Source organism: Bacillus rossius, chromosome 7, assembly GCF_032445375.1.
Source record: "Bacillus rossius redtenbacheri isolate Brsri chromosome 7, Brsri_v3, whole genome shotgun sequence".
Classification (NCBI taxonomy): domain Eukaryota; kingdom Metazoa; phylum Arthropoda; class Insecta; order Phasmatodea; family Bacillidae; genus Bacillus; species Bacillus rossius.
In genome coordinates this window covers 19,893,804-19,914,439 of record NC_086335.1, presented here as the reverse complement: position 1 = coordinate 19,914,439, position 20,636 = coordinate 19,893,804, and the positions used below count along the sequence as shown (strand labels likewise).

At 36.9% G+C, this 20,636-nt stretch overlaps 1 protein-coding gene across 4 annotated transcripts in view; it reads left to right on the top strand.

Moving 5' to 3' along the window:
* Nucleotides 1-20,359, top strand: part of LOC134533703 (uncharacterized) — a 75,774-nt gene extending 55,415 nt beyond the window's left edge. For 3 of the 4 annotated variants that reach the window (XM_063371266.1, XM_063371264.1, XM_063371265.1), the window contains exon 9: nucleotides 15,031-20,359. In XM_063371266.1, the coding sequence (XP_063227336.1) occupies nucleotides 15,031-15,158 (128 nt within the window). In that variant the 3' untranslated portion in view covers nucleotides 15,159-20,359. Of the gene's footprint in view, nucleotides 1-5,363; nucleotides 5,641-15,030 lie in introns of those variants that run through there. The other variant, XM_063371268.1, reaches the window with a different exon arrangement.
* The last annotated feature ends 277 nt before the right edge of the window (nucleotides 20,360-20,636 follow it).

The window sequence follows — 20,636 nt, the reverse complement described above, 5'->3', positions numbered from 1 at the left end:
GTAAATCACGAGGAAAGATATCTTTCCAGAGTGATTGGAAGAATGAATTTCCATGGGTTGAAGAAGTAAAAGGTGATCGTCATTCTGCAAAGTGTTCTTTATGTAACACAACATTTTCCATCCTCTCAATGAGAAGAACAGCTATTGTCAGCCATTCTAAAGGAGCTAAGCACGTAAGTAAGTGTAAAAGCATTCAGAAGTCTGCACCAATCGATTCCTGGGCTGTTTCTGCGACTTCAGTTCCTCAGCAGGTCATCCAGAAGAACTGACTTCAGTGTCTGGTGTACTATCATCTAAATTGTGTGAATCCTCAACATTAGGTGTGAGTACCTCTTCTCATGTTTCATCGAATGTAGTTTCTTCAGTGACAGCAAATACTCAGTTTCACATAATTTTGATAAGTATCTGCAGAAAGATGAAGTAACGAGTGCCGAGTCTCCATCAACATCTACAGTATCGACGAGAATCTGAATGTTTTTCCTGCACTAATCGCTCCTGAAGAGAAAGAACGTCATTTTGATCTGCTGCTCTTGGTCAATGACAATTTGTCCCATTTCACATTCATTAAAAAATTGTATGCCCTGGTTCGGTCCCAAATCACTACACACGAGCAACGAATGCATGTCTTTAAAAGATGCTTCAAGCATTATGATGATCAGGAAAGGGTTAGTGGGCTCACGGGTCTTCAGTGTTTGGAAAAACACAGTGAGCTCTGCAAACAGCATGCTGCTGTTCGAATGGAAATGCCATCACTTAATGAAAATGGCCAGCCACCTGTACTTTAGTTCAAAAACTTCCACCATGCTGATAAGATGCCCATCGTGGTATATTGCGACTTTGAAGCTATTCTGGAGAAAATCCATACGTGTCACCCGAATCCTTTTGAGCCATACACGCTGCAGTATGAAAAGCATAAAGCGTACAGCTACTGCATTTATGTGAAAGCAGATAACTCAGTCATTCCTGCAAACCTCACTTCTTCACTTCCTTCACAGCCTGAAGTGTATCGCGGTTGTGACGTAGAAGATGAGTTCATTTCTCGCATTATCAAAATCGGTCAGGACTAGGGTTCTAAAATTTCAGGAAAAATGAAACCAGGAAAAAAAAACAGATAAAAAATAAAAAAAGAAAAAACCACTTTTTCCAAAAAATTGGAAAAAAATTATAAATTCAGATTTAACTTACTAAATATTATTAATTATTGAATCTAATTTTATTGTTATAAATATTTAAGTAGGCTATTATGTTTTTATTAAAGGAAATTTAGTAGTTTTGATTTTTGTTTGTTGGCAGTTGGCCAAACTTCTTTATAAGACAATCACTTGTGAGAGTTGAGACATTATTGTAAGTGTTGGGCCTACAGCAGCAAGATTGTTTACTTTCTGTTTGAAAATTAAAAGAAGTAAGTATATTACAGTATACATTTGTATTTTTAATATTTTTAATTATTAATGATATATTTTGGAAACAAATTACAACAAGTTTGTCCCTCCTAAAACCAATTGTGACAGCTCTAACAAAGTCTGATGTTCCACATTTCATCTCTGAGTTATGTAAAGAAGTAATATCTTCATCTGCAGCATCACCCTTGACGAAAAGCGAAGAAGCCAAAGTTGTGAAAGTAAAAACGCTAAAATGCAAAGACTTCATTCTGAAGCCTATACACTATGCTGCAAACTTGCTCTATCCAAGATACAAAGGAGTTATGCTAGATGATGAAGTGCTGTCTGCCATAGATTTCATCACCAAACTAACACCGCATCTTGGACTAGATGTAACTTCTTTATTATCAAATCTTGCTGAATTCAGGACATCAACAGGATTTTGGTCAAGAGATGCTATATGGAGCACAGCAAAACATGTTACACCAGTCAAATGGTGGCAGGGTTTGTGCACTATACAACCTCTATCTCACATGGCAGCACGATATTGTCATTACCACCTTCATCTGCAGCCTGTGAACAAAATTGGTCTTAGTTTGCTGCAATTCATTCTAAAACTAGAAATCGCCTGACTGCAGATAAGGTACAGAAGCTAGTGTCTATCAAAAGTAACTTACAATTTAAAGAAAATACTCCTAGGCAGAGGTCTTGTACTAATGTACATTGTCATTCGTCATGTGCCTGTCAACCAGAACATGTTGCAGATGGACAAAGTCAGGAGGAGGAATCAAACATTTCAGATTCAGACTCAGAGTCATCAGAATTGGATCTAGAGATACAGCCACAGGTGATATAATGCCTAGGGCCTAACCTACCTACTGTCTTGAGTGCCTACTACAGAAATTGTATGTACATGTTCATTTATATATTTAGTCTTTTTAAAAGTGTACTTATAATATATTAAGAAACAATGCTGAGCACTATGTAACCATGTTGCTATAAATCATTTTCATCAATGTGAAAGTAAAGGGTTTTTATATCTATGTATTTATTTATGTACATTTTTATTTTTCCCAATTTTTCCATAAAATTTGTGTACTGATGAAAAAAAACAAAGTTTTTTGTGTTTTTTCCCCAATTTTTCCTGGTTTTTTTCCCACCTCAAGAACCCTAGTCAGGACGTACAGAACAATTTTTCTACATTGGTTCTGATGACTCCGCTCACACATGCACAGAACACTGCTTTTCTGCAAGCAAGTGTGTATTGCTACTGTGGAGGAAAGTTCGGAGGGGTCGCAAAGAAAGTTCGTGATCATAATCACTTCACCGGCAAGTATCTGGGACCTGCATGTAATGACTGCAACCTTCTCAGGCGTGGACCATAAAAGTTGATTGTGTTCTTCCACAACTTGGCATACGATCAGAACTTCATTATCAGGAAGTTGGGGTACGACACTAAAGATATTTTCATCATTCCTAATTCGGAAGAGAAGCTAATAACTTTTTCCAAAAAGTTGTGTGATAGTTAAGCATTCAGTTTGTAGATACGTTCCATTTCATGAGTCAGGGTCTTGCTTCGCTCGCTGAGTTCTTGCCTGCAGACAAGTTTGTCAGTACTGCTGAGTTTTTCGCGCCTGATGAGCTAGAGTTGGTTACCCGCTAAGGAGTATTCCCATACAATTTTGTGGATTCTTTTGCTCGACTAGACGACACTAGTCTTCCGCCTATCGATGATTTCTACAATAGTCTGACTGATACTGGGATTTCAGAGACGGAGTATGCTCATGCAGTGAAAGTCTGGGACAAGTTTCAGTGTGCTACCTTAGGGGAGTATGCTGACTTGTACCTAAAGACGGATGTTCTGATTTTGGCGGACGTATTCGAGAATTTCCGTTCCATATGTTTGGAGACATAGTTTAGATCCGTCTCACTACATTTCTTGTCCTGGTTTCGCTTTCGATGCGATGCTTCGAACCACAGGTGTACAGCTAGAGCTTCTTACCGATTATGATATGTATATGTTTGTGGAAGCCGGTATTCGCGGAGGTGTAGCGCAAAGCATCAAACGTCATTGTGTTGCGAATAATTTATATGTGTCTGAGACATATGATGCATCCAAGCCATCCATATTCCTAGAGTACATTGATGCAAATAATTTGTACGGGTGGGCGATGTGTCTGCCGCTTCCAATTCGCCATTTCAAATGGTCGGATACATCCGTTGATGTTATGTCTATTCCGGAAAATTCACCCACTGGCTGCATAATTGAGTGTGACGTGGAGTACCCTCCCGAGCTCCACGAAAGTCACAAAGACCTGCCATTTCTCCCTTTCAATCAGTGTCCGCCCACCTCAAAGCAATCAAAGCTGATGACAGCGCTGGAAAATAAAGAGCACTACATCGTCCACTACAAAAACCTCCAGAAAGCCGTATCGCATGGGCTGAGAGTTACTAAGATACACCGAGTCCTCCAGTTTGAGCAGTCGGCATGGTTGGAGCCCTATATTCGACTGAACACCAACAAGCGTAAAGCCGCAGCCAACGAGTTCAAGAAGGAGTTCTTCAAGTTGGCTGTGAACTCCACCTTCGGAAAATTGATGGAGAACAAGAGACGTAGGCTCAAAATGGAGTTGGTGTGTTGAGAAGCATTTCAAGAAACTAGTGTGCCGCCCGTCCTTCTAGGACCGCACAATGTATGATCCCAACTTGAGTCTTGTACACCTGAACCATGAAACAATAATATTTGCTAAGCCTATCTATGCCGGACTAGCAGTTCTCGACCTCTCAAAGACTAATGTATGACTTCCATTATAACACCATGAAGCCTAAATACTCTGAAAACATTCATCTGGCATATATGGACACAGACAGTTTTGTATATGAGATTCACACGTATGATTTCTACCATGACCTCAAAGCCGACCCTATACTAATGGAGAAGTTCGACACCAGCTGCTACCCTCCTGACCACCCTTGCTTCTCCCCCACCAACAAGAAAGTTGTTGGCAAATTCAAAGATGAATGTGGGGGAGAAGTGATGGAAGAGTTTGTAAGCTTACGAGCTAAACTCTACGCTTACAGGTGCGGTGGCAGGGTTAAGAAAAAGGCCAAGGGTATCGAGCGGTGCGTGGTCAAAAACCGCATCACATTCAGCGACTACCTGGATGCCCTACAAGAACACCGCACAAGGAGGGCGAGTGTAAGAGCCATTCGCTCCCGGCAGCATGTGCTCTATACCGAGTTCAGTAACAAACTGGCCATCACATGGGAGGATGATGAGCGTCTAATATGTGATGACGGCGTACGTACAGTCCCCCACGGATATGTTGGTAATGACCTGTAAATAATCTGTTGTATAGTTTTTCTGTTGTATTTATTTTCTGTTGTTTTATTTTTTTTGTATATGTATTTCCATTTTGGTGTGTAGGTACAGTTTTCTGTTTTTGCTGTTATATCTATTTTGTTGTATAGTTTCCATTTGTTGTATAGTTTTCCATTTGTTGCATAGTTTCCCTTTGCTGTATAGTTCTGTTTTTCTTGTACGTTTTTCTCTTCATGAGATTTTATTTTTAATAAATACAATTTTAGCCATATATTTTTTTATTAATTTAATATAAAACATGTATTCTCCTATTATTTTATTTCAAATTGGTGTCAGAAAAGTGAAATATTATATGCAAACAATAAAATATCTGCTTCCATGCAGCTTTTTAAACACTAGTACGCAAACATGGACTTGTTTATAAAAGTGAAATTGTACGCAGACATTAGAAATGTCTGCTTCCATGCAGCTTTTAAACACAAGTACGCAAACATGAGAAGAGAATATTACTTGTGAGTTAAGACTCTGAAAAATTTCTGGCCCCGCTAAGATGGGGTAATAAATGTTGTTTTGAAATTATCATTACTTTAACTATCGCATCCACAACGATTGTATTGATAACATAGGCTTCTCGTCTATAACATTGTCGCGTGTTCCAGGAGCACCAACAACCAGCTGAACGCTGTCCCCGTATCACCGGTCTGAGGGCTGCCACAGGCAAGTGTGCGAGTGCGCTGGACTGGTGGAGAGGCTGCGAATGATGGAGGAGCTGATTAATGCTCGTTTCAGCGGCAATGAGTTTGTGGTGGCCGGTTTGAGCGTCGAGGTGCGGTTGCTCAATATGTTCATGTGTGAGCGATTTGGATGTGTCTGATGTAAATATTTGGAAGGATTTGTTGTATAAATTTTTGTGTTGAATAAATTAATAGAAGAAAATTCATTTTTTTTTAATTCATGTTTCTTGGTAGCAGCCTACAGTTTTAAAAGGTATTTAACATGTGAGAGAGAGTAAAAAATATATACGCAGACATTAGAAATATGTGCTTCCATGCAGCTTTTAAACACGAGTACGCAAACATGAGAAGAGAATATTACTTGTGAGTTAGGACTCTGAAAAATTTCTGGCCCCGCTAAGATGGGGTAATAAATATTTTTTTGGAATTATCATTACTTTAACTATCGCATCCACAATGATAGTATTGATAACATATGTTTTAGTCAAAACCTATAAATGATAAGACTTTAAGAAAAAATGGTTGGTCTATAAGGGTCATAATAATGTTCGTACGGGATAGGAACTCATCCTTACATACACTAACGTACTTTAGAAACCTACACCCTATGATGACAGCCATCAGATGAAATCAGGATGGTGGTCTCCACTAAATAAGATGGCTGCCTCTGGCAGACGATGGTGTATATTTTTTATTTTGATTATAAATTTATTTTAAAGAATGTGGTGTAAAGAAAAATTGTAACAGGGATGAGTGGGGTGTTCGATGACGATGTCATTGTAACCGAGGAGTGGGATGCTAGATGGTGTATTCATAATGTAGAGGAGTGGGTTATTCGATGCATAGGATTTTAATTAAAATTTTATTAAATAATATTTTTTTAATTTTATTTAATTATTTTTAAAAAATAAATTTTAAATTTCATTAAAATCTGATAATAAATAAAGATTTTCAAGATGGTGGAAAGTTCTAGAAAAACAAAATGACGGATAAAAAACAAACTGACCACCGGGGCCAAATGTCAAGGTAAAATCCAAGATGGCCACAGGAAGTGATGTAATCCAAGATGGCCGCCAGAAGTGATGCAACCCAAGATGGCCACAGGAAGTGATGTAATCCAAGATGGCCGCCAGAAGTGACATAATCCATGCATAGTTCATATCATCGTGATAGTCACCGGATTTATGTTTTGATTTAAAAATCAATAACGTATTCTGGACAAAGCCTTGTTCGCCACCAGCATGCACAATTATCAATTGTTGTCCTTTACCGATAGATTCTGTGACCCCCAGTTCAGTGCTGGATTGCCAGCAAGAACTTACACTGTGAGTAGCCTGTATATATGTTTTATCAATATATACTATATTCCGCCCTGCATTTCGGTACGCACGAATGTCTTGTAAATATTTTCCTCTCCATGCGGTAATTTCAGGTTTCTCTATCAAAAGTTTTCTTCTAGACTGACATTTTTTCCATCGAAAACCGAGACGTTTCAACAGTTTGCGCAAGTATTCTTTGCTGCAGTTCATAATACCATCATCTCATAAGGACTTTGTCAAATTCTTTAATGTCGTAACTGATTTTCTAACGGTATAAAATTCATGAATTTTCCTACGAATCGTACATTCGGAAAAGTCATCAACTTCAATTCTTTTCTTTCGGTCTTTGTTCTTACCCGTGGGTGTGGAAAATGATGAAATACTTTTACTTTTAATTTTACCTTCCACAATGATACTTTTAATGGTTGATTGCGAAACACCTGTCGCCGCACTTGCCGATTCTGTGACGTTGTAATTTAATTTATATAAACGTTTCTGTTCTTTTAAATGTGTTACAACATTGTAAACGATTTCCCTTGCTTGTCCATGTAATGGTGTACCGGCTGAAATGCGTTACTTAATTCATGAAGTTGAAGCCATAACGCAAACCGTATCGTGTAAACAGACCTGCCAAGCACTATCTCGGGAGCGGCGTATCCAGGAAGCACAACCGTCAACTGATCCCCTCCACTCCACTCCGCTAGAGAATCACGTGACTGCCACCTGACACTGGGGTCTGCGCAGGTCGAAAACAAAGTTGCCGGATTATAATTAGCTTACAGACAGTTAGGCAATAAGTTAACATTATTTTAATTGCTCTTTAGATTCAGAGGTAGTGCTTAAAAGAAATGCATTATTTTTCAAACCGTTTCGAAGTAACCGTTTCTAAAGAAAAGGCTGTTTTTGCACTAGGTAATTGATGAACATGCAGTATACAGCTAATGGTCTTGATGATCCATTAAACTTGTCCTGCAAAATGTCTTGCCTGAGCTTATATGCACAAGTATATTTATTACCAGCATCCAAGTAAAACTGTATATTCCTGTAGTACAAAACATTCCATTTCCCATAAAATAACATGCTTTGACCAACTTGAATCAATCCCTGAAGGTGTTTGATTTTGTATGTTCTCAGAGTGTTTTAGTGCTAATGTTAACATTTTTACCACATTTACTGGAAAATAATGTTACAGTATTCATTAATGAGAATCATTTCATAATTGAAGTTACTTATGAAAAACTAGCAGATATTTTCAGTTATGATTTTAAGTAAAATTTTGAACTCAATTGTCAAAACAACTTTGTAAAGGATTTACGTAATGACTTGAATATCAAAACACTCATGATTTCCTAGTGTAATTAAATATCAGGATAGACCTGCTAACATTTGTGGACTCACTGTTACAGGAATAAACTTAAAAATTATTCTTGGCCAAATCCTTGTTGCCCCAGGATAGAGTAGAAAAGGTCTCTGACCATGGTAACAGCCAATAGGCAAACAATATTGGCTCGAGCCTTCTTCGCATGTCACTAGAACTTGTTAGGAAACCATTAAGTTGGTAACATTTACATACGATCTTCTGCACGTAATTTGATCCCTGTGCATAATGTCTATATCCATGAAGAGATTACTAAGTTAATGGCATGCAGAAAGAATTCATGAAGCTTGTAATGACACCTAGCAAGGTAAAATACCTCTATTAGACCTGGTTTAATTCAACATTATACAACACGTCCATGCCAGTTTGAGCCATAAGGTGTGTGTTAATGAGGATTCAGGACCCACTTCAAAGTTGTAAGTCCAGTACATAAAAATGGTGACAGTTGATTATCTGTTTCTGCTTGCTGCTGGATACTTTTAGTATTCGAAGTCCACCCATCTTATTACAGCAGGTGGAAATGCTTGAATCCAATATGCTGTCGTAAGAATTTGCTAATTTAGTATCAGATAAATTCTACACTATATGGAATACTAGTTTTTGATCCAGAATTTTAATATAAAAAGCTATCAAACAATTCTTGTTTCAATTCTTAAAGTTTCAAGGAGCCTTTGCCTTATGTAAGATGGTGTCATCTGCGCCCACAAATTTCGATAGTTTCTTTTTCTAGATGCTTGAATCTTCATGAACTCTTAACTGATACTAGCAGAACATCAACAGAACATGTTGAGCTCATCTGCTCACAAAAGTCTGTGAATGTGAAGTATTTAGCTAGGCTGTCTGCCCATTCTTCTTAGAATTGAATTTAGAGCTGGGGAAAAAAAGGGAACATATCTTTACCAAAACGTCTGTTAGGAAGTTACGTTTCTCTGTTTCCCAATTTTATTCCTGTAGTATACATGTACATGTGCCAAACTTGTTTAAAATAAAAAGAAATATTTTACAGAAAGCTCTGCACTTAACCTGATTCAATTAATGCTCGATCAAAAACGCATAATTTTACCATTTTTAGCAGTACAAATTCAAACACTTAAACGGTGGCATAAAAAATATTCAAAGGCACAATTTTAAACAAGCTCTTTATCCAGCATTTGAAACTTACACCTAATAATCAAAGTAATTTCACTACTTTTGTGAAACAGTAGTGGAACGTATCTCGTCCATTATTGAAAAAATTAATTTTAGGCACATATAATATGTAATAAACAGTTATTTGTTTGTTTCATATCATGCACCAGTATAAACAAAATTATTGTCTTCGACCATGGACTACATCGACAAAAACAGGGAACTATGTATTGTTGAGTGGACAAAATATGAACATTGTACTTACATAGCTTGTCTCATTCATAGTTTGCAGTATGCATTATAATATTATAATGTACATTTATTCTCTCTTTCTTATTCATAATTTCTGCCATTAGTGTTGTCCTTGTTTCAATGCGCACTCTTGCCAGATACACACTAGAGCACAAAGATTTTCGATACAACTTATGTAAAGAAAATTTTGTGAAATGTATCTGAAACATTAAATTTGTAAAGGAAAATTAGGAATGAGAATTTTGGAGATACATTTTCTTGTTGCATTGCATCATCTGATACTATTCCATTTTTAGTCCTAAGGATACATAACTGAAAGATGCAATCTTGGCAACAAATTTTTTTTATCATTTAATAATATAAATTTTTGGTTCTGGTTGATTATAACACATAAATTAATGGAATGCCTATCATTAATAGTGTCCAACTTCTACAAATAGTTTCTCCTGTGAAATTATTAGTGTTTAACTTTTTTTTTTCTTTCAGAATGACAACAACTTTAATATTACCATCAATAGACACTATTTATTAGTTTATGAAAAATCAAATAGTAAGATTAAAATATATTAACACTTATTATACCTAATTAACTATGATATACAAAATAAGATTATTATGTTAACAAGCCATATGTACGTAGTATCAATCTGGCATCATCAGGCGCCGTTTACTCTATACTGCAGTCTAAGCGTGAGACACACTTTTGTTGAAATTGTCACCTGTGATCATCTGATCAATAGTTACAATCAATCAACCACCTTTTCACACAGTTGTAGCTTGCTTCCTGCATTTATTTATGACATTATAGATGTTGCAACTTGCACCTTGAAAACAACCGAAACATAAATAAAAGTGCCCGAACAGAGTTAAAAATTCGCTGTAAATGTTTGTAATATTGCAGTCGTAAATAACTAAAATGAGTGAATAATTTGAGTATAAATATAAACTAATTATTAACTATTTTTGACGTGACAATGTCTAATAAATCGATGAACGCCGGTTGCACGCAAGAAAAAGTGTCCCGTAACACACATTGTCCCACTACGGATGTGTCCCATTACGCTCATTGTACGCATGCACCGCATCTCTCTTCCACTCCATTGGAACAACCATCTATTTGACTTTTCAATCATGTTTTCGTCATTTGAATTATTAATATTATGTAATTTAACGATAGTCCACCGATTTTCAGCACAATCGGTACGGTTATCTAAAAGCAAAGTTGAATTTTCAAATACTTTTTTTTTGTACGAACAATGGTGTTTTAAAGTTACTCATAATAATTCAAACTACACCCTGGATCTTTTGCACAATGTTTTAAAAAATATTGTAACACGTTATAAATACGTTTGGTGTATTTGGGATGCGTATTTGTTATAAAATCGTAATATAAAAACGAAATAATATTATTCGCCTACGGTGCTGCCATCTACGATTACGGACGCGAACCGAACAAATCGCGATATCTATCCACTGCCGCGGGAACCAGGCACTCGTTAATACATATTTTCCTTTGTTTATCGCGAGGGGTGTTATTATTTATGAATAATGAATAAAATTTCGTGCCCGGGGCCACAATTGCATATCATTTTGAGCACTGCAAGTCATAAAAACGTAAAATATTCTCGACGAATTTTAATCTGTGGTTTTGATTGCTATTACAACAATTTCGGCAATAAAGGTTAATTATTCTTGCATTTTAAAAATCTGATTACTAGTATAATTTCAAGTATTTATTCTTTTATTATTAAAAAAGTAGCATCTGTCGGCGAGTGCAGTAATAATAGGTTATGTTAGATATTTTAATATAGATTATTTATATGAAAACTTGTTCATAATTATATTTAAAATAAAAGTTAATGTGGTTTTCATTGCTTATTACAACAATAATTTCGGCAATAAAGGTTAATTATTCTTGCATTTTAAAAATCTGATTACTAGTATAATTTCAAGTATTTATTCTTTTATTATTAAAAAAAAGTAGCATCTGTCGGCGAGTTCAGTAATAATAGGTTATGTTACAATTGACTAAAAAATTATGGTGAATCATATAATTGATGATAGATATTTGATTACAGTTTATTTATATCAATACTTGTTAATAATTATATTTAAACTTTATAGCTAAATGCCAGTTTTTAAAATTAATTACAAGTCATCTACACGTGAACTGTTCTGTCAACTGCTTATAAAGTGAAGTGAAAAGTTAGATGTGGTTTTCATTGCTTATTACAACAACAATTTTGGCAATAAAGGTTCATTATTCTTGCATTTTAAAAATCTGATTACTAGTATAATTTCAAGTATATATTCTTTTATTATTAAAATAAGAATTATTCCATTTTATTTATAAAAGTATGCAATCATTTCATCACTCTTTTGTTATGATGTTGTCATGTTAAACTATCGTCCGTAAACCGACTTTACAGACAACCAATTTTTTTTTTAATTAAGTTTTTTGTTTATTTTCGCAGTTATCATGGTGATTGGCTTTCCCTGAAAATTACTGGCCTCTAATAATTAATAATTACTAGATTTTTGCCTACATTTTTCCTTTTAAATATTATGGAATTTTTTTAAAATTTATAATTTCTAATAATTCCCAGTCCCATCCTGAATCCAGGGTGGCCACCAAACCGGGAAAACGGGAAAAACCGGGAATATGTCGGGAATTTGAAAGGGCCCGGGTAAAACCGGGAAACTGTCTGGAATTTTATTTCTTTCCTGGGCAAATGCTGCGGTGTAAATGCGCACAACTTATATAAGACGTACATCGCGGCGTCTGATAATCACGCGGCAAATCTGTACAGTGTCATGTTGGCAGCGACTGTAGTGTTCCCAGGCGTGTCATGTTTCTTCTTTCCTCATAGACGCAATACGTCACTAAGAGGCGGAGGGGGAGGGGGAATATGAACCGCACTACGGCGTGCAACACAGGGTGTTGTTTTAATTTGTTCTGTTCAGTACAAGTCTTCGAGCGGTTTTAGTCTTACGCTGTGCAGTTTGTTAGGAAGCTATTGCGGCAATGTCTACTAGGTACAGTAGCGGATCCAGAGGGGGGGCTAAGGGGCTTAAGCCCCCCCCAAAAGCATCTGGGTCCACTACTATTGTTTTAGTGTTTGCCTTGATAAAGCCTAGCCTCAGCTGGGTCAAGCCCCTCCCAAACCAAAATCCTGGATCCCCCACTGACTAGGTATTCCTGTCGTTATGAGTCTTGAGGTTCCATGGGCTACTGGATGCGAAAGACAGAACTTGTGCGAGATGCAAGATATGCAATAAAAGTTTCAAGATCGATACGATGGGTAGGGGAGCATTTACAAGCCATGTCAAATCTAAGAATTACAATAGAGTTATAAATAACCAATCAAGAAACCTGCAAGTTACAGAATTTTGTTTCCACTCAACCTGCTCAGGATGAAGCACAGGCTTCCTGTAACAAAGTTTTATTAGTACTTTAATTTATACTAGTAGCTTCCAACGGTTTAGCGGTGTTATAAACTACGACGTCTTGTAATCCATCGCTTATCAATAAACTGTCAAATATGTCCAGTAACTAACGACACTGCACGTTTTTTTATGAATATTCGCAGCGTGTTGAGGCCGGCCGATAAACCTTCCGCATTAACTTACCTTTAACGTCGGTAATGCTATGTTCACTTAAAATTTGTAAAATAATAATACTAAACATATAATTATTATGTACACCAGAACCCCGATTTCACGAACACCGGATTTAACGAAGCAGTGATTTTACGAGTACATTCTCGGGAACCGTAAAAAAAATTGGAAATTTTGACCAAAATGTGAAAAACAGAAAAAAATATTTAAAAAAAAAACGCAATGAAAGATCATATATACCGAATAAAAGCATGTTGGACCTCCTGCGGTCACCAGCAAAGCATAAACACGACCCAATGCGTGGTGCAACAGCTACATCGCTTCGTTATTGCTCGCGCGAGAGGCGGGACGTGGAATGTTAGAAGAAAGGAAGGGGGAAATGCGGGGGATGACAGACAGCAGCCAGTGTGTTTCCTGCGTGGGGAATAAGTGGCGTAGCTCCTTTTTTTATGCTGTGTGAAGCGACCTTTTTCTATCAACTCACGGGAAAAGATAATTGCTTGAGCTGTCAAAATAAACATCGCTGCGACAGTTAAAACAAGACGCGGGCGAGCATCCGGTAGGTCGATGTGTATATCTACTCGAAAAACATTTCTCAATTCATGACACTAATAAGATTCCTTATAACTTACACGTATAGCCTGATATTTTCAGCCTGATCCATGCAAGTTCTTTAGCCACGTTTTGAATGAAAACAACCACCAGCCGGCCAGTGTTGTGCCCTGTTTAATACGCACAAAATATACCAAATATATTTGGTTAAAAAAAAAAAAAGACAACAGAAAAGAACCTCAGGGAACTTAGGGCAAAAAAAGTCAAAATAATGAGTGATGCCTTAAAACAGACCGCTCTCATGGACGAAGAAATTTTAAACACAAAAAAGGTTAAAGTTATGTGGCAAATATATATTTAGTAAACTGCCACCTGTTTTTTTAGTTGGGTATGTATCACATTTTGTGCATTTTTGTTTTATATTTAGTACTATACAGTTCCGTGTTTTAAAATGTGTGCTTTGTATCACGTATTACATAAATAAAAGCATGTCATTTTGTATATATATTGCAAAACCTGGAAAATCTTGAAAATACCTGGAAAAACCTGGAAAAAACCTGGAATTTTTTATCACAAATATAGTGGCCACCCTATGAATCATGCTGAATTTTTTTCCCCACTTTAAATTTTCCTGAATGGATACTCCCTATCCACCCAGCTCTAATTGAATCCATTTGTCTCTGGTCTCGGACAAACACTTCAGTAGGTGAGAAAGGCGTGTGTTCGAAGTTATTCTGTGTCGTATCTTATCATTGGTCCACATTCTCTGAACTAATCAAGACTCTGCTGCACAGTAAAAGGTATTCAACCAGGCAGCATGTGGTCAGCGCATTCTGCAATCCAGCACCAGTTGAGCTGCTCCAATTCAAATATCTTTCTGGTTGATTTTGGTTGTTTTCCTTGCCCGCGAAGTCGCAGCACTGCGCTGCCTGTGTTTTTAGTTCAATCAGAGTTTGCGTTACTGTTGGTTTTCATTTCATTACAGTGTATCCCTTTTTTTAACAGGTTAGGTTTTTAATTTAATTTTTTACAAGTACATTTTGCTGAGGGGGCTACAATTTTCAAGCGTATCTGTGACCTCAGCCAAAGTTAATTATGTTTCCTACAGCTAATATAAGCAATAAATTCCACTTCTTTCACGCGTGGACTCCACACACTCACTTTTTTTTGTATACCCAGTCTCGTCTGTTTTTTCCTATAGAATAGTTTGTTTGAAATATGATTGTCTTAAGTGGGATTATCTTAAAGAGTGTGTTGACTAACGTTCGCCAGTGTGGCACGGCCGTGGTCTGGAACACTGTGCAAGCAGGCGTGCGGGGAGCGAGGCTTGTGTGTGTGCGTGCAGGCTTCCTGGCCCAGCTGGTGCTCGGCCGGCCGCCGGAGGCGTGCGTGCGCTGCGGCATCTGGGCGGCCGCCCAGGTGGTCCAGCGCTCCGGCTGCACCTTCGACAGCAGCGAGACCTTCGTCGAGTGACGCGCCTGGCGGTCGCCGTGAACCAGACACTAGGATAGTGTCCCTGTTTTGTCATCTTGGCACTCAAACACACGCCCTACGTTGGTTGTGACCAGCGGGTACTGGAAACAATTCAGAAATCATTATTATTATTATTTGCAATGGAACTCTCGCTACAGCCAGAATGTTCTGTTAACCACAGATTTGCTGCTGGAAAAGAATAACACATTAAAATGTATAGAGACAGAAAACAGTACATTTTAAACCCGTCTTCACCCTTTCAGGACCCTTGAAAAATACCTTAACAGAGTTGTACTGTAGTTTTTTGTGTAATGAAAACTTATTTTTTGTGGCTATGTTTCACTTACGATTGTGTTTGTAATTTATTTGTGACGAAGCAGAAATCCAATGTTTTTATTGTTATTTTTTTAGCTTCTGCTATGTTGAAATTTAGAAACTACTTACAGGTTGATGTAAAGTTATTTTGTTTTTTATTTACTTTGAAAAACTGTGTAACAACTTATTTACTTGTTCATCAAGCAGTGGTTTTGGTACTTTATTCCTTTGCCCCATTTTCTGTCAGAATTAGTCTATAGTAAGATACCACTGAGTGGTGCTGTTTTTCATGTGTTCAGTTGCATGGGTCCAATGTTCACTTAACTGTACACTGTATGACATTATTGTATTACTGTCTATCATTTAGCCTTCAATGTGTTTACATTTATTTTATATTTTAAAATTTAATAGTTTACCTATCCCTCACTTAGTACGTCCTCAGATTGCACGGATTCATTTAGTGCAATGTTAATTTTATTGCCCCAGTCTTGAATAGCACGTCTGTAAATTTCAGCTAACGCGAAATCTCCACAGGCAAAAAAAAAGTCGGGCATGACGCCATGAAGTCTGTTTCAACTTCTGTAAACAACAGATGTTCCGTGGGATACAGTTAGCCAAATAAGGGAAGCACGGATGCGCGCACAGGTCTGACTACGCTATCGGCTGTTGTACAAAAATCAACTATGGCAAGTTAAATTGCTGCTATGGAGTGTAAAGGACCAAATTTTTTTACGTCCACGTGTATGCTGCCGTGCCATGCCGTTGTCGCCTGGCCACAATCCAGGCCGTGAACTCAGTCTAGCCAGTGGCAGGGAATTCACACAAACAAAAGCAACGTCTGCCCATTCAGCTGCCAGTAACTGTACATGCTTAATACTCATGTCATAATGCATCATGTTCAAGTATTTGAGACCAAACTAGAAGTATTACGGCATGCAGATTGACATGAAGGCAACACTTATGTTGGTCGCACTTCAGTTCTAAGCAAGTCAACTGTGCACACAATTTTCTTTTAAAGACTTTTTATACGTTATAACCTTTATCTGTTAGTCTGCGTCGCCGCAGTGTACTGTTTATAAAAATGTAGCCACCGCTAGTTGGCATCATTCATGGTTGGCTATATTGCTTCCCGTACAGAGCACGCACACGTAGTCGAATGAATATCGATATTGATATCTCGCCGATTACATGCAATGCGCACTCTCTGTCTTGTGCTGAGTTTACTACAATTGATAGCCCCCACTATTTCATGGTATATATTACAACGATAGTCATGCGTTAGTTCAGGCTCACATTTAGGTCACAGATTTTGTTTTTCTATTTAAAGTTGAGGAAAGGTTTTTGTTGCATGACTTATTAATTTAAATTGTTTGGCGTGCTTTTTTATACTCTACTTTTTAAATAAACCTACTTTCCATGAATGGGTATGTTTTTATGAAGAACTCTACCTAACAGAAATTTTTTTTTTTCACATAAATATCGCACCCCTGCTTATGAAACTTGCTCTTATTATAAATTGTGCGACGATTATGCGATAAGACACGATAAGCACTTTAATTTTTGAAAAATAAATCGGTTTCACTTTCAGTAAAGAATGGGTTGGAAAGATACATGACGTGAGTTGAAGGTCACGCCCGGGCGGGTAAGTTAGCCAGCCGACTGACGATGAAGTACATAACCACGTATCTCCCGTTACGCTGTGTCGTATTTATCATTAAGTGTTATTCTACTCATTTATATTACGTAAAGTATATTTTCCTAGACAATTTTGGAACACATTAACAGACCTGCCAACTCTCACGATTTTGGTGTGAGGCTCACGATTTTAAGGTCCATCTCACGCCCTCACGCCAAAATAGTGTTTCCTCACGATTTTTCGGGGCCCCAAGATTTTGTTTGTAAAAGTTACAAAACAAGTTTTACGAAAGCTAACAGTAACGAGTTTCCATCAATACTCGAGTCACGTAAAGGAAGCAATTTTGCGTTTTGTAGCGTGTGCCGTGCTGATTTTTCTATCTCGCATAGTTGAAGAGGAGACATTGTGAAACATGTCGCTACAAAAAAACACAACTAACACATGAAGTGTATTGCTTCCAATAAAAAAAATAATTTGGCTGTGAACAGTGATAATAGTGTTACACGAGCAGAATGTTATTTTACATCTTTTATAGTTGCGGCCCTGCATGATCACTACACGACAGCGCTAAATTATGTTCAACTAAATTAAATCTGCAACCTATAATTTGTTTAAATAAATTTTGAAGCAGAGACCATGTAACATATGTACAGGTATGTCACTTAAATTTAAAGATTCTCATTTGTTGTTTTTTATATCTAATCTGTATTTATGGGCCTGAAAATTTTTATCGAGGACCTCATGATTTTTTAAATTTGAATGTTGGCAGGTCTGCATTAATTAGCCTTGCTATTTATGGAAACTAAAACTTCAGAATACGCGATTTCGAATAACATGAGCATTTTTAGGAACGAATTAGTCGTGCTAAGTGAGGGATAGGTGTACTTTACTGTGCTAACAGTATAGTGAAATCTCATTACAACATATGTGAAAATCATCACAGTAATGGTCTTACTCTTAATGAAAGTATATGTACTTGCCTTCAATCTAATGCCCTAATTCATTCCAGGAAAATAGAGTGCTATTAAAAACAGCTCTAATCAACTAATTTATTTTTTTCCAAAGAGTGTATGTTAAAATATATTATATATAAAAATATATAATTTGTTCATTGAAGCACTAATTTAACTAAAATTGTTTTCCGACCATTGAAGTTTGTTTGTTGACTACCATTTCAATCAAGATACTGTACTTGTTAAAATCAATTTACTGTATTAATTATTTGTCTAAATCATTTAAAATATGTTTATATAAACATTTGGGCTACAGTTTGAGAATAAAATACAATGTTACAAAATTCATGAGCCACATTTTTTGACATATGTCATAGGCATAACATTTTGTAACAAAGTATGTGCTAACAACATTTATGAGATGCAAAAAAAAATTTATATTATTAATACAGAAGTTCTGTTTCAAAGTCTAATAACATTAGGGAAACTGAACTTTATGTTATCTAATAAAAAGAAAGATTAGTTTTAACCTATTAATGTAATTGCTGACTCTTGTTTACTAAATTACTAAATGTACATCTGACATCATCACTTGACTCGCTACTCATGACTTGCACTAGCGCAGCCTGGTAGTCACAAAGTAATCTTGACTGAAAGCTTTTGACCTTTCTCACCAGAGCTGCATGTAAGAGTTTCCATTTGCTTGTTTCTTTTACTATGATTTTGATGAAATTTTGCACACTTGACCTTTGAAACAAGATGGAAGGTCACTGTCTGCATCAGATTTCGCAACACCCCCCCCCCCTCCCCAAATCCCTCATTCATATACGTACCTCTTAAAGCATAATTGTGGTACTTCTTGATGTAATTTTGCTATTGCATTGTTGTTGCTTTCATCATTACCTGGCAACGGCTATTGAATTGTTGATGCTTCCTTCATCTAGCAACTGTTATTGCATTGTTGGTGCTTTCTTCATCTCCTAGCAACTGCTATTGCATTGTTGATGCTATTTTCATCTTGTGTCATGAGCAGTGCGAGAGTGTTTTGCCTGTAGACTCCTGTACCAAACACTGGTACATCAGCTAGTTGTTAGCATGTTGTATTATGTTTAATTTTACCCACATGCCATTGCCATAGTAATCGTACAGGAATTATAAATTCATGTACGTAGATGAAAAAGTCTCTGCATTTCTTCAAATCATGCCATAATTAATTGCTGTTATTCAAAACCGTGCAAATTAAACAGTGAATGTTTGAGGGGCAGTTTTACTGTGACATGTTGCTAGTGGTTCTCACGTCTGACCAATCTACCCAGATTTATTCTCATCGAGATCATATTGATTTCTAATTTATATGGGTGATTTATTTGACAGCAATAAAGTTTAAAAAAAATTGACAAACTAATTTTTATACTGACCTACTGTCATTGTATAAAGACTAGTAATGGGTTGAAACCCAACTTAGTTGAATTCGAATCTCCAATTTGAAACCCAAAGAGCACTTTGAATACACCCCTTGATCTGAATCGAGGTGACAAGCGGCCAAAATAAAATATTGTACTAGAAATGAAAAATATTAACTATGGTGCTGAAACATTTAACCCTTTAAATGTTTTATTCATAACTATGTTTCCAGAATCAAAACATATAATTTTATTTCTATAATTACAGCTTAAAAGTACAACAGCTTGGGAAATGGTAACAGGATAGGTATGAAGTATGGAATTTATTTCCTCTAATATTTTTCTTCAATTCATTTTCCTTGAATATCAGATCCTTCGAATGCTAAGGATTTGATGGTATTTGGGTTTTTTATTGGTCCATCCCTAATAAAGACACATGAAAACAATTTTTCTAAGATACTTGCTCTGGTGTTGGGTATTTCAGTCTGCATAGGCAGTACTGCGTAGTTATCAGCTCTCAGTTCCCTATTTTCTGTTACCACTTGAGTATGCAAATGTCACAGAAGCATATGTGAATAATCTCACAGAAGGGAAATCGCATGGCAGATTCTTTGATACAGGCGTACTCCATCGTTTGTTGGCTGAAACAACCTTACGACTGATTGGCTACTCCATGATGGTGAACTTGTTCCATTGTTTAGGTCTGCCAAGTGGCAAGCTTACTTCTCAGCCAGGATTGGCACATTGCGTTCTGCCGTGTTGCTGACCAGGAGAATTTCATCTTGTGGGCCAGGGAGAGGATAAAAACACTTCCTGTTGTTTGCTTTTAAATGCTTTCCTTTTGTTGGTGAAAATTATAGATTATTTTAGGATTGGGAAGGGGGGGGGGGGTTATATATCATCCTCCTTTCCCTGCCCCCATCCATCATCCTTATTTAGGCCCTGTTCATGAATATAGTCACTGTTCTAGGGTGCATAAAAGGGTCATCGCAAGTGAGAGTTGTGGGAATTTGCCTTGGGCATGATGTACTGTGGCTTAAATGTCTGCCAGTTTAACATTTTTTTCGCATATTTAGGGCTTATGTCTCACTGAATTGTTAAGGTCAAACTTTGCTGTTAGCATCGTAGTGTCGGTAAAAACTTTGTTCAGTCAAAATTGGGGTTTGGCTGC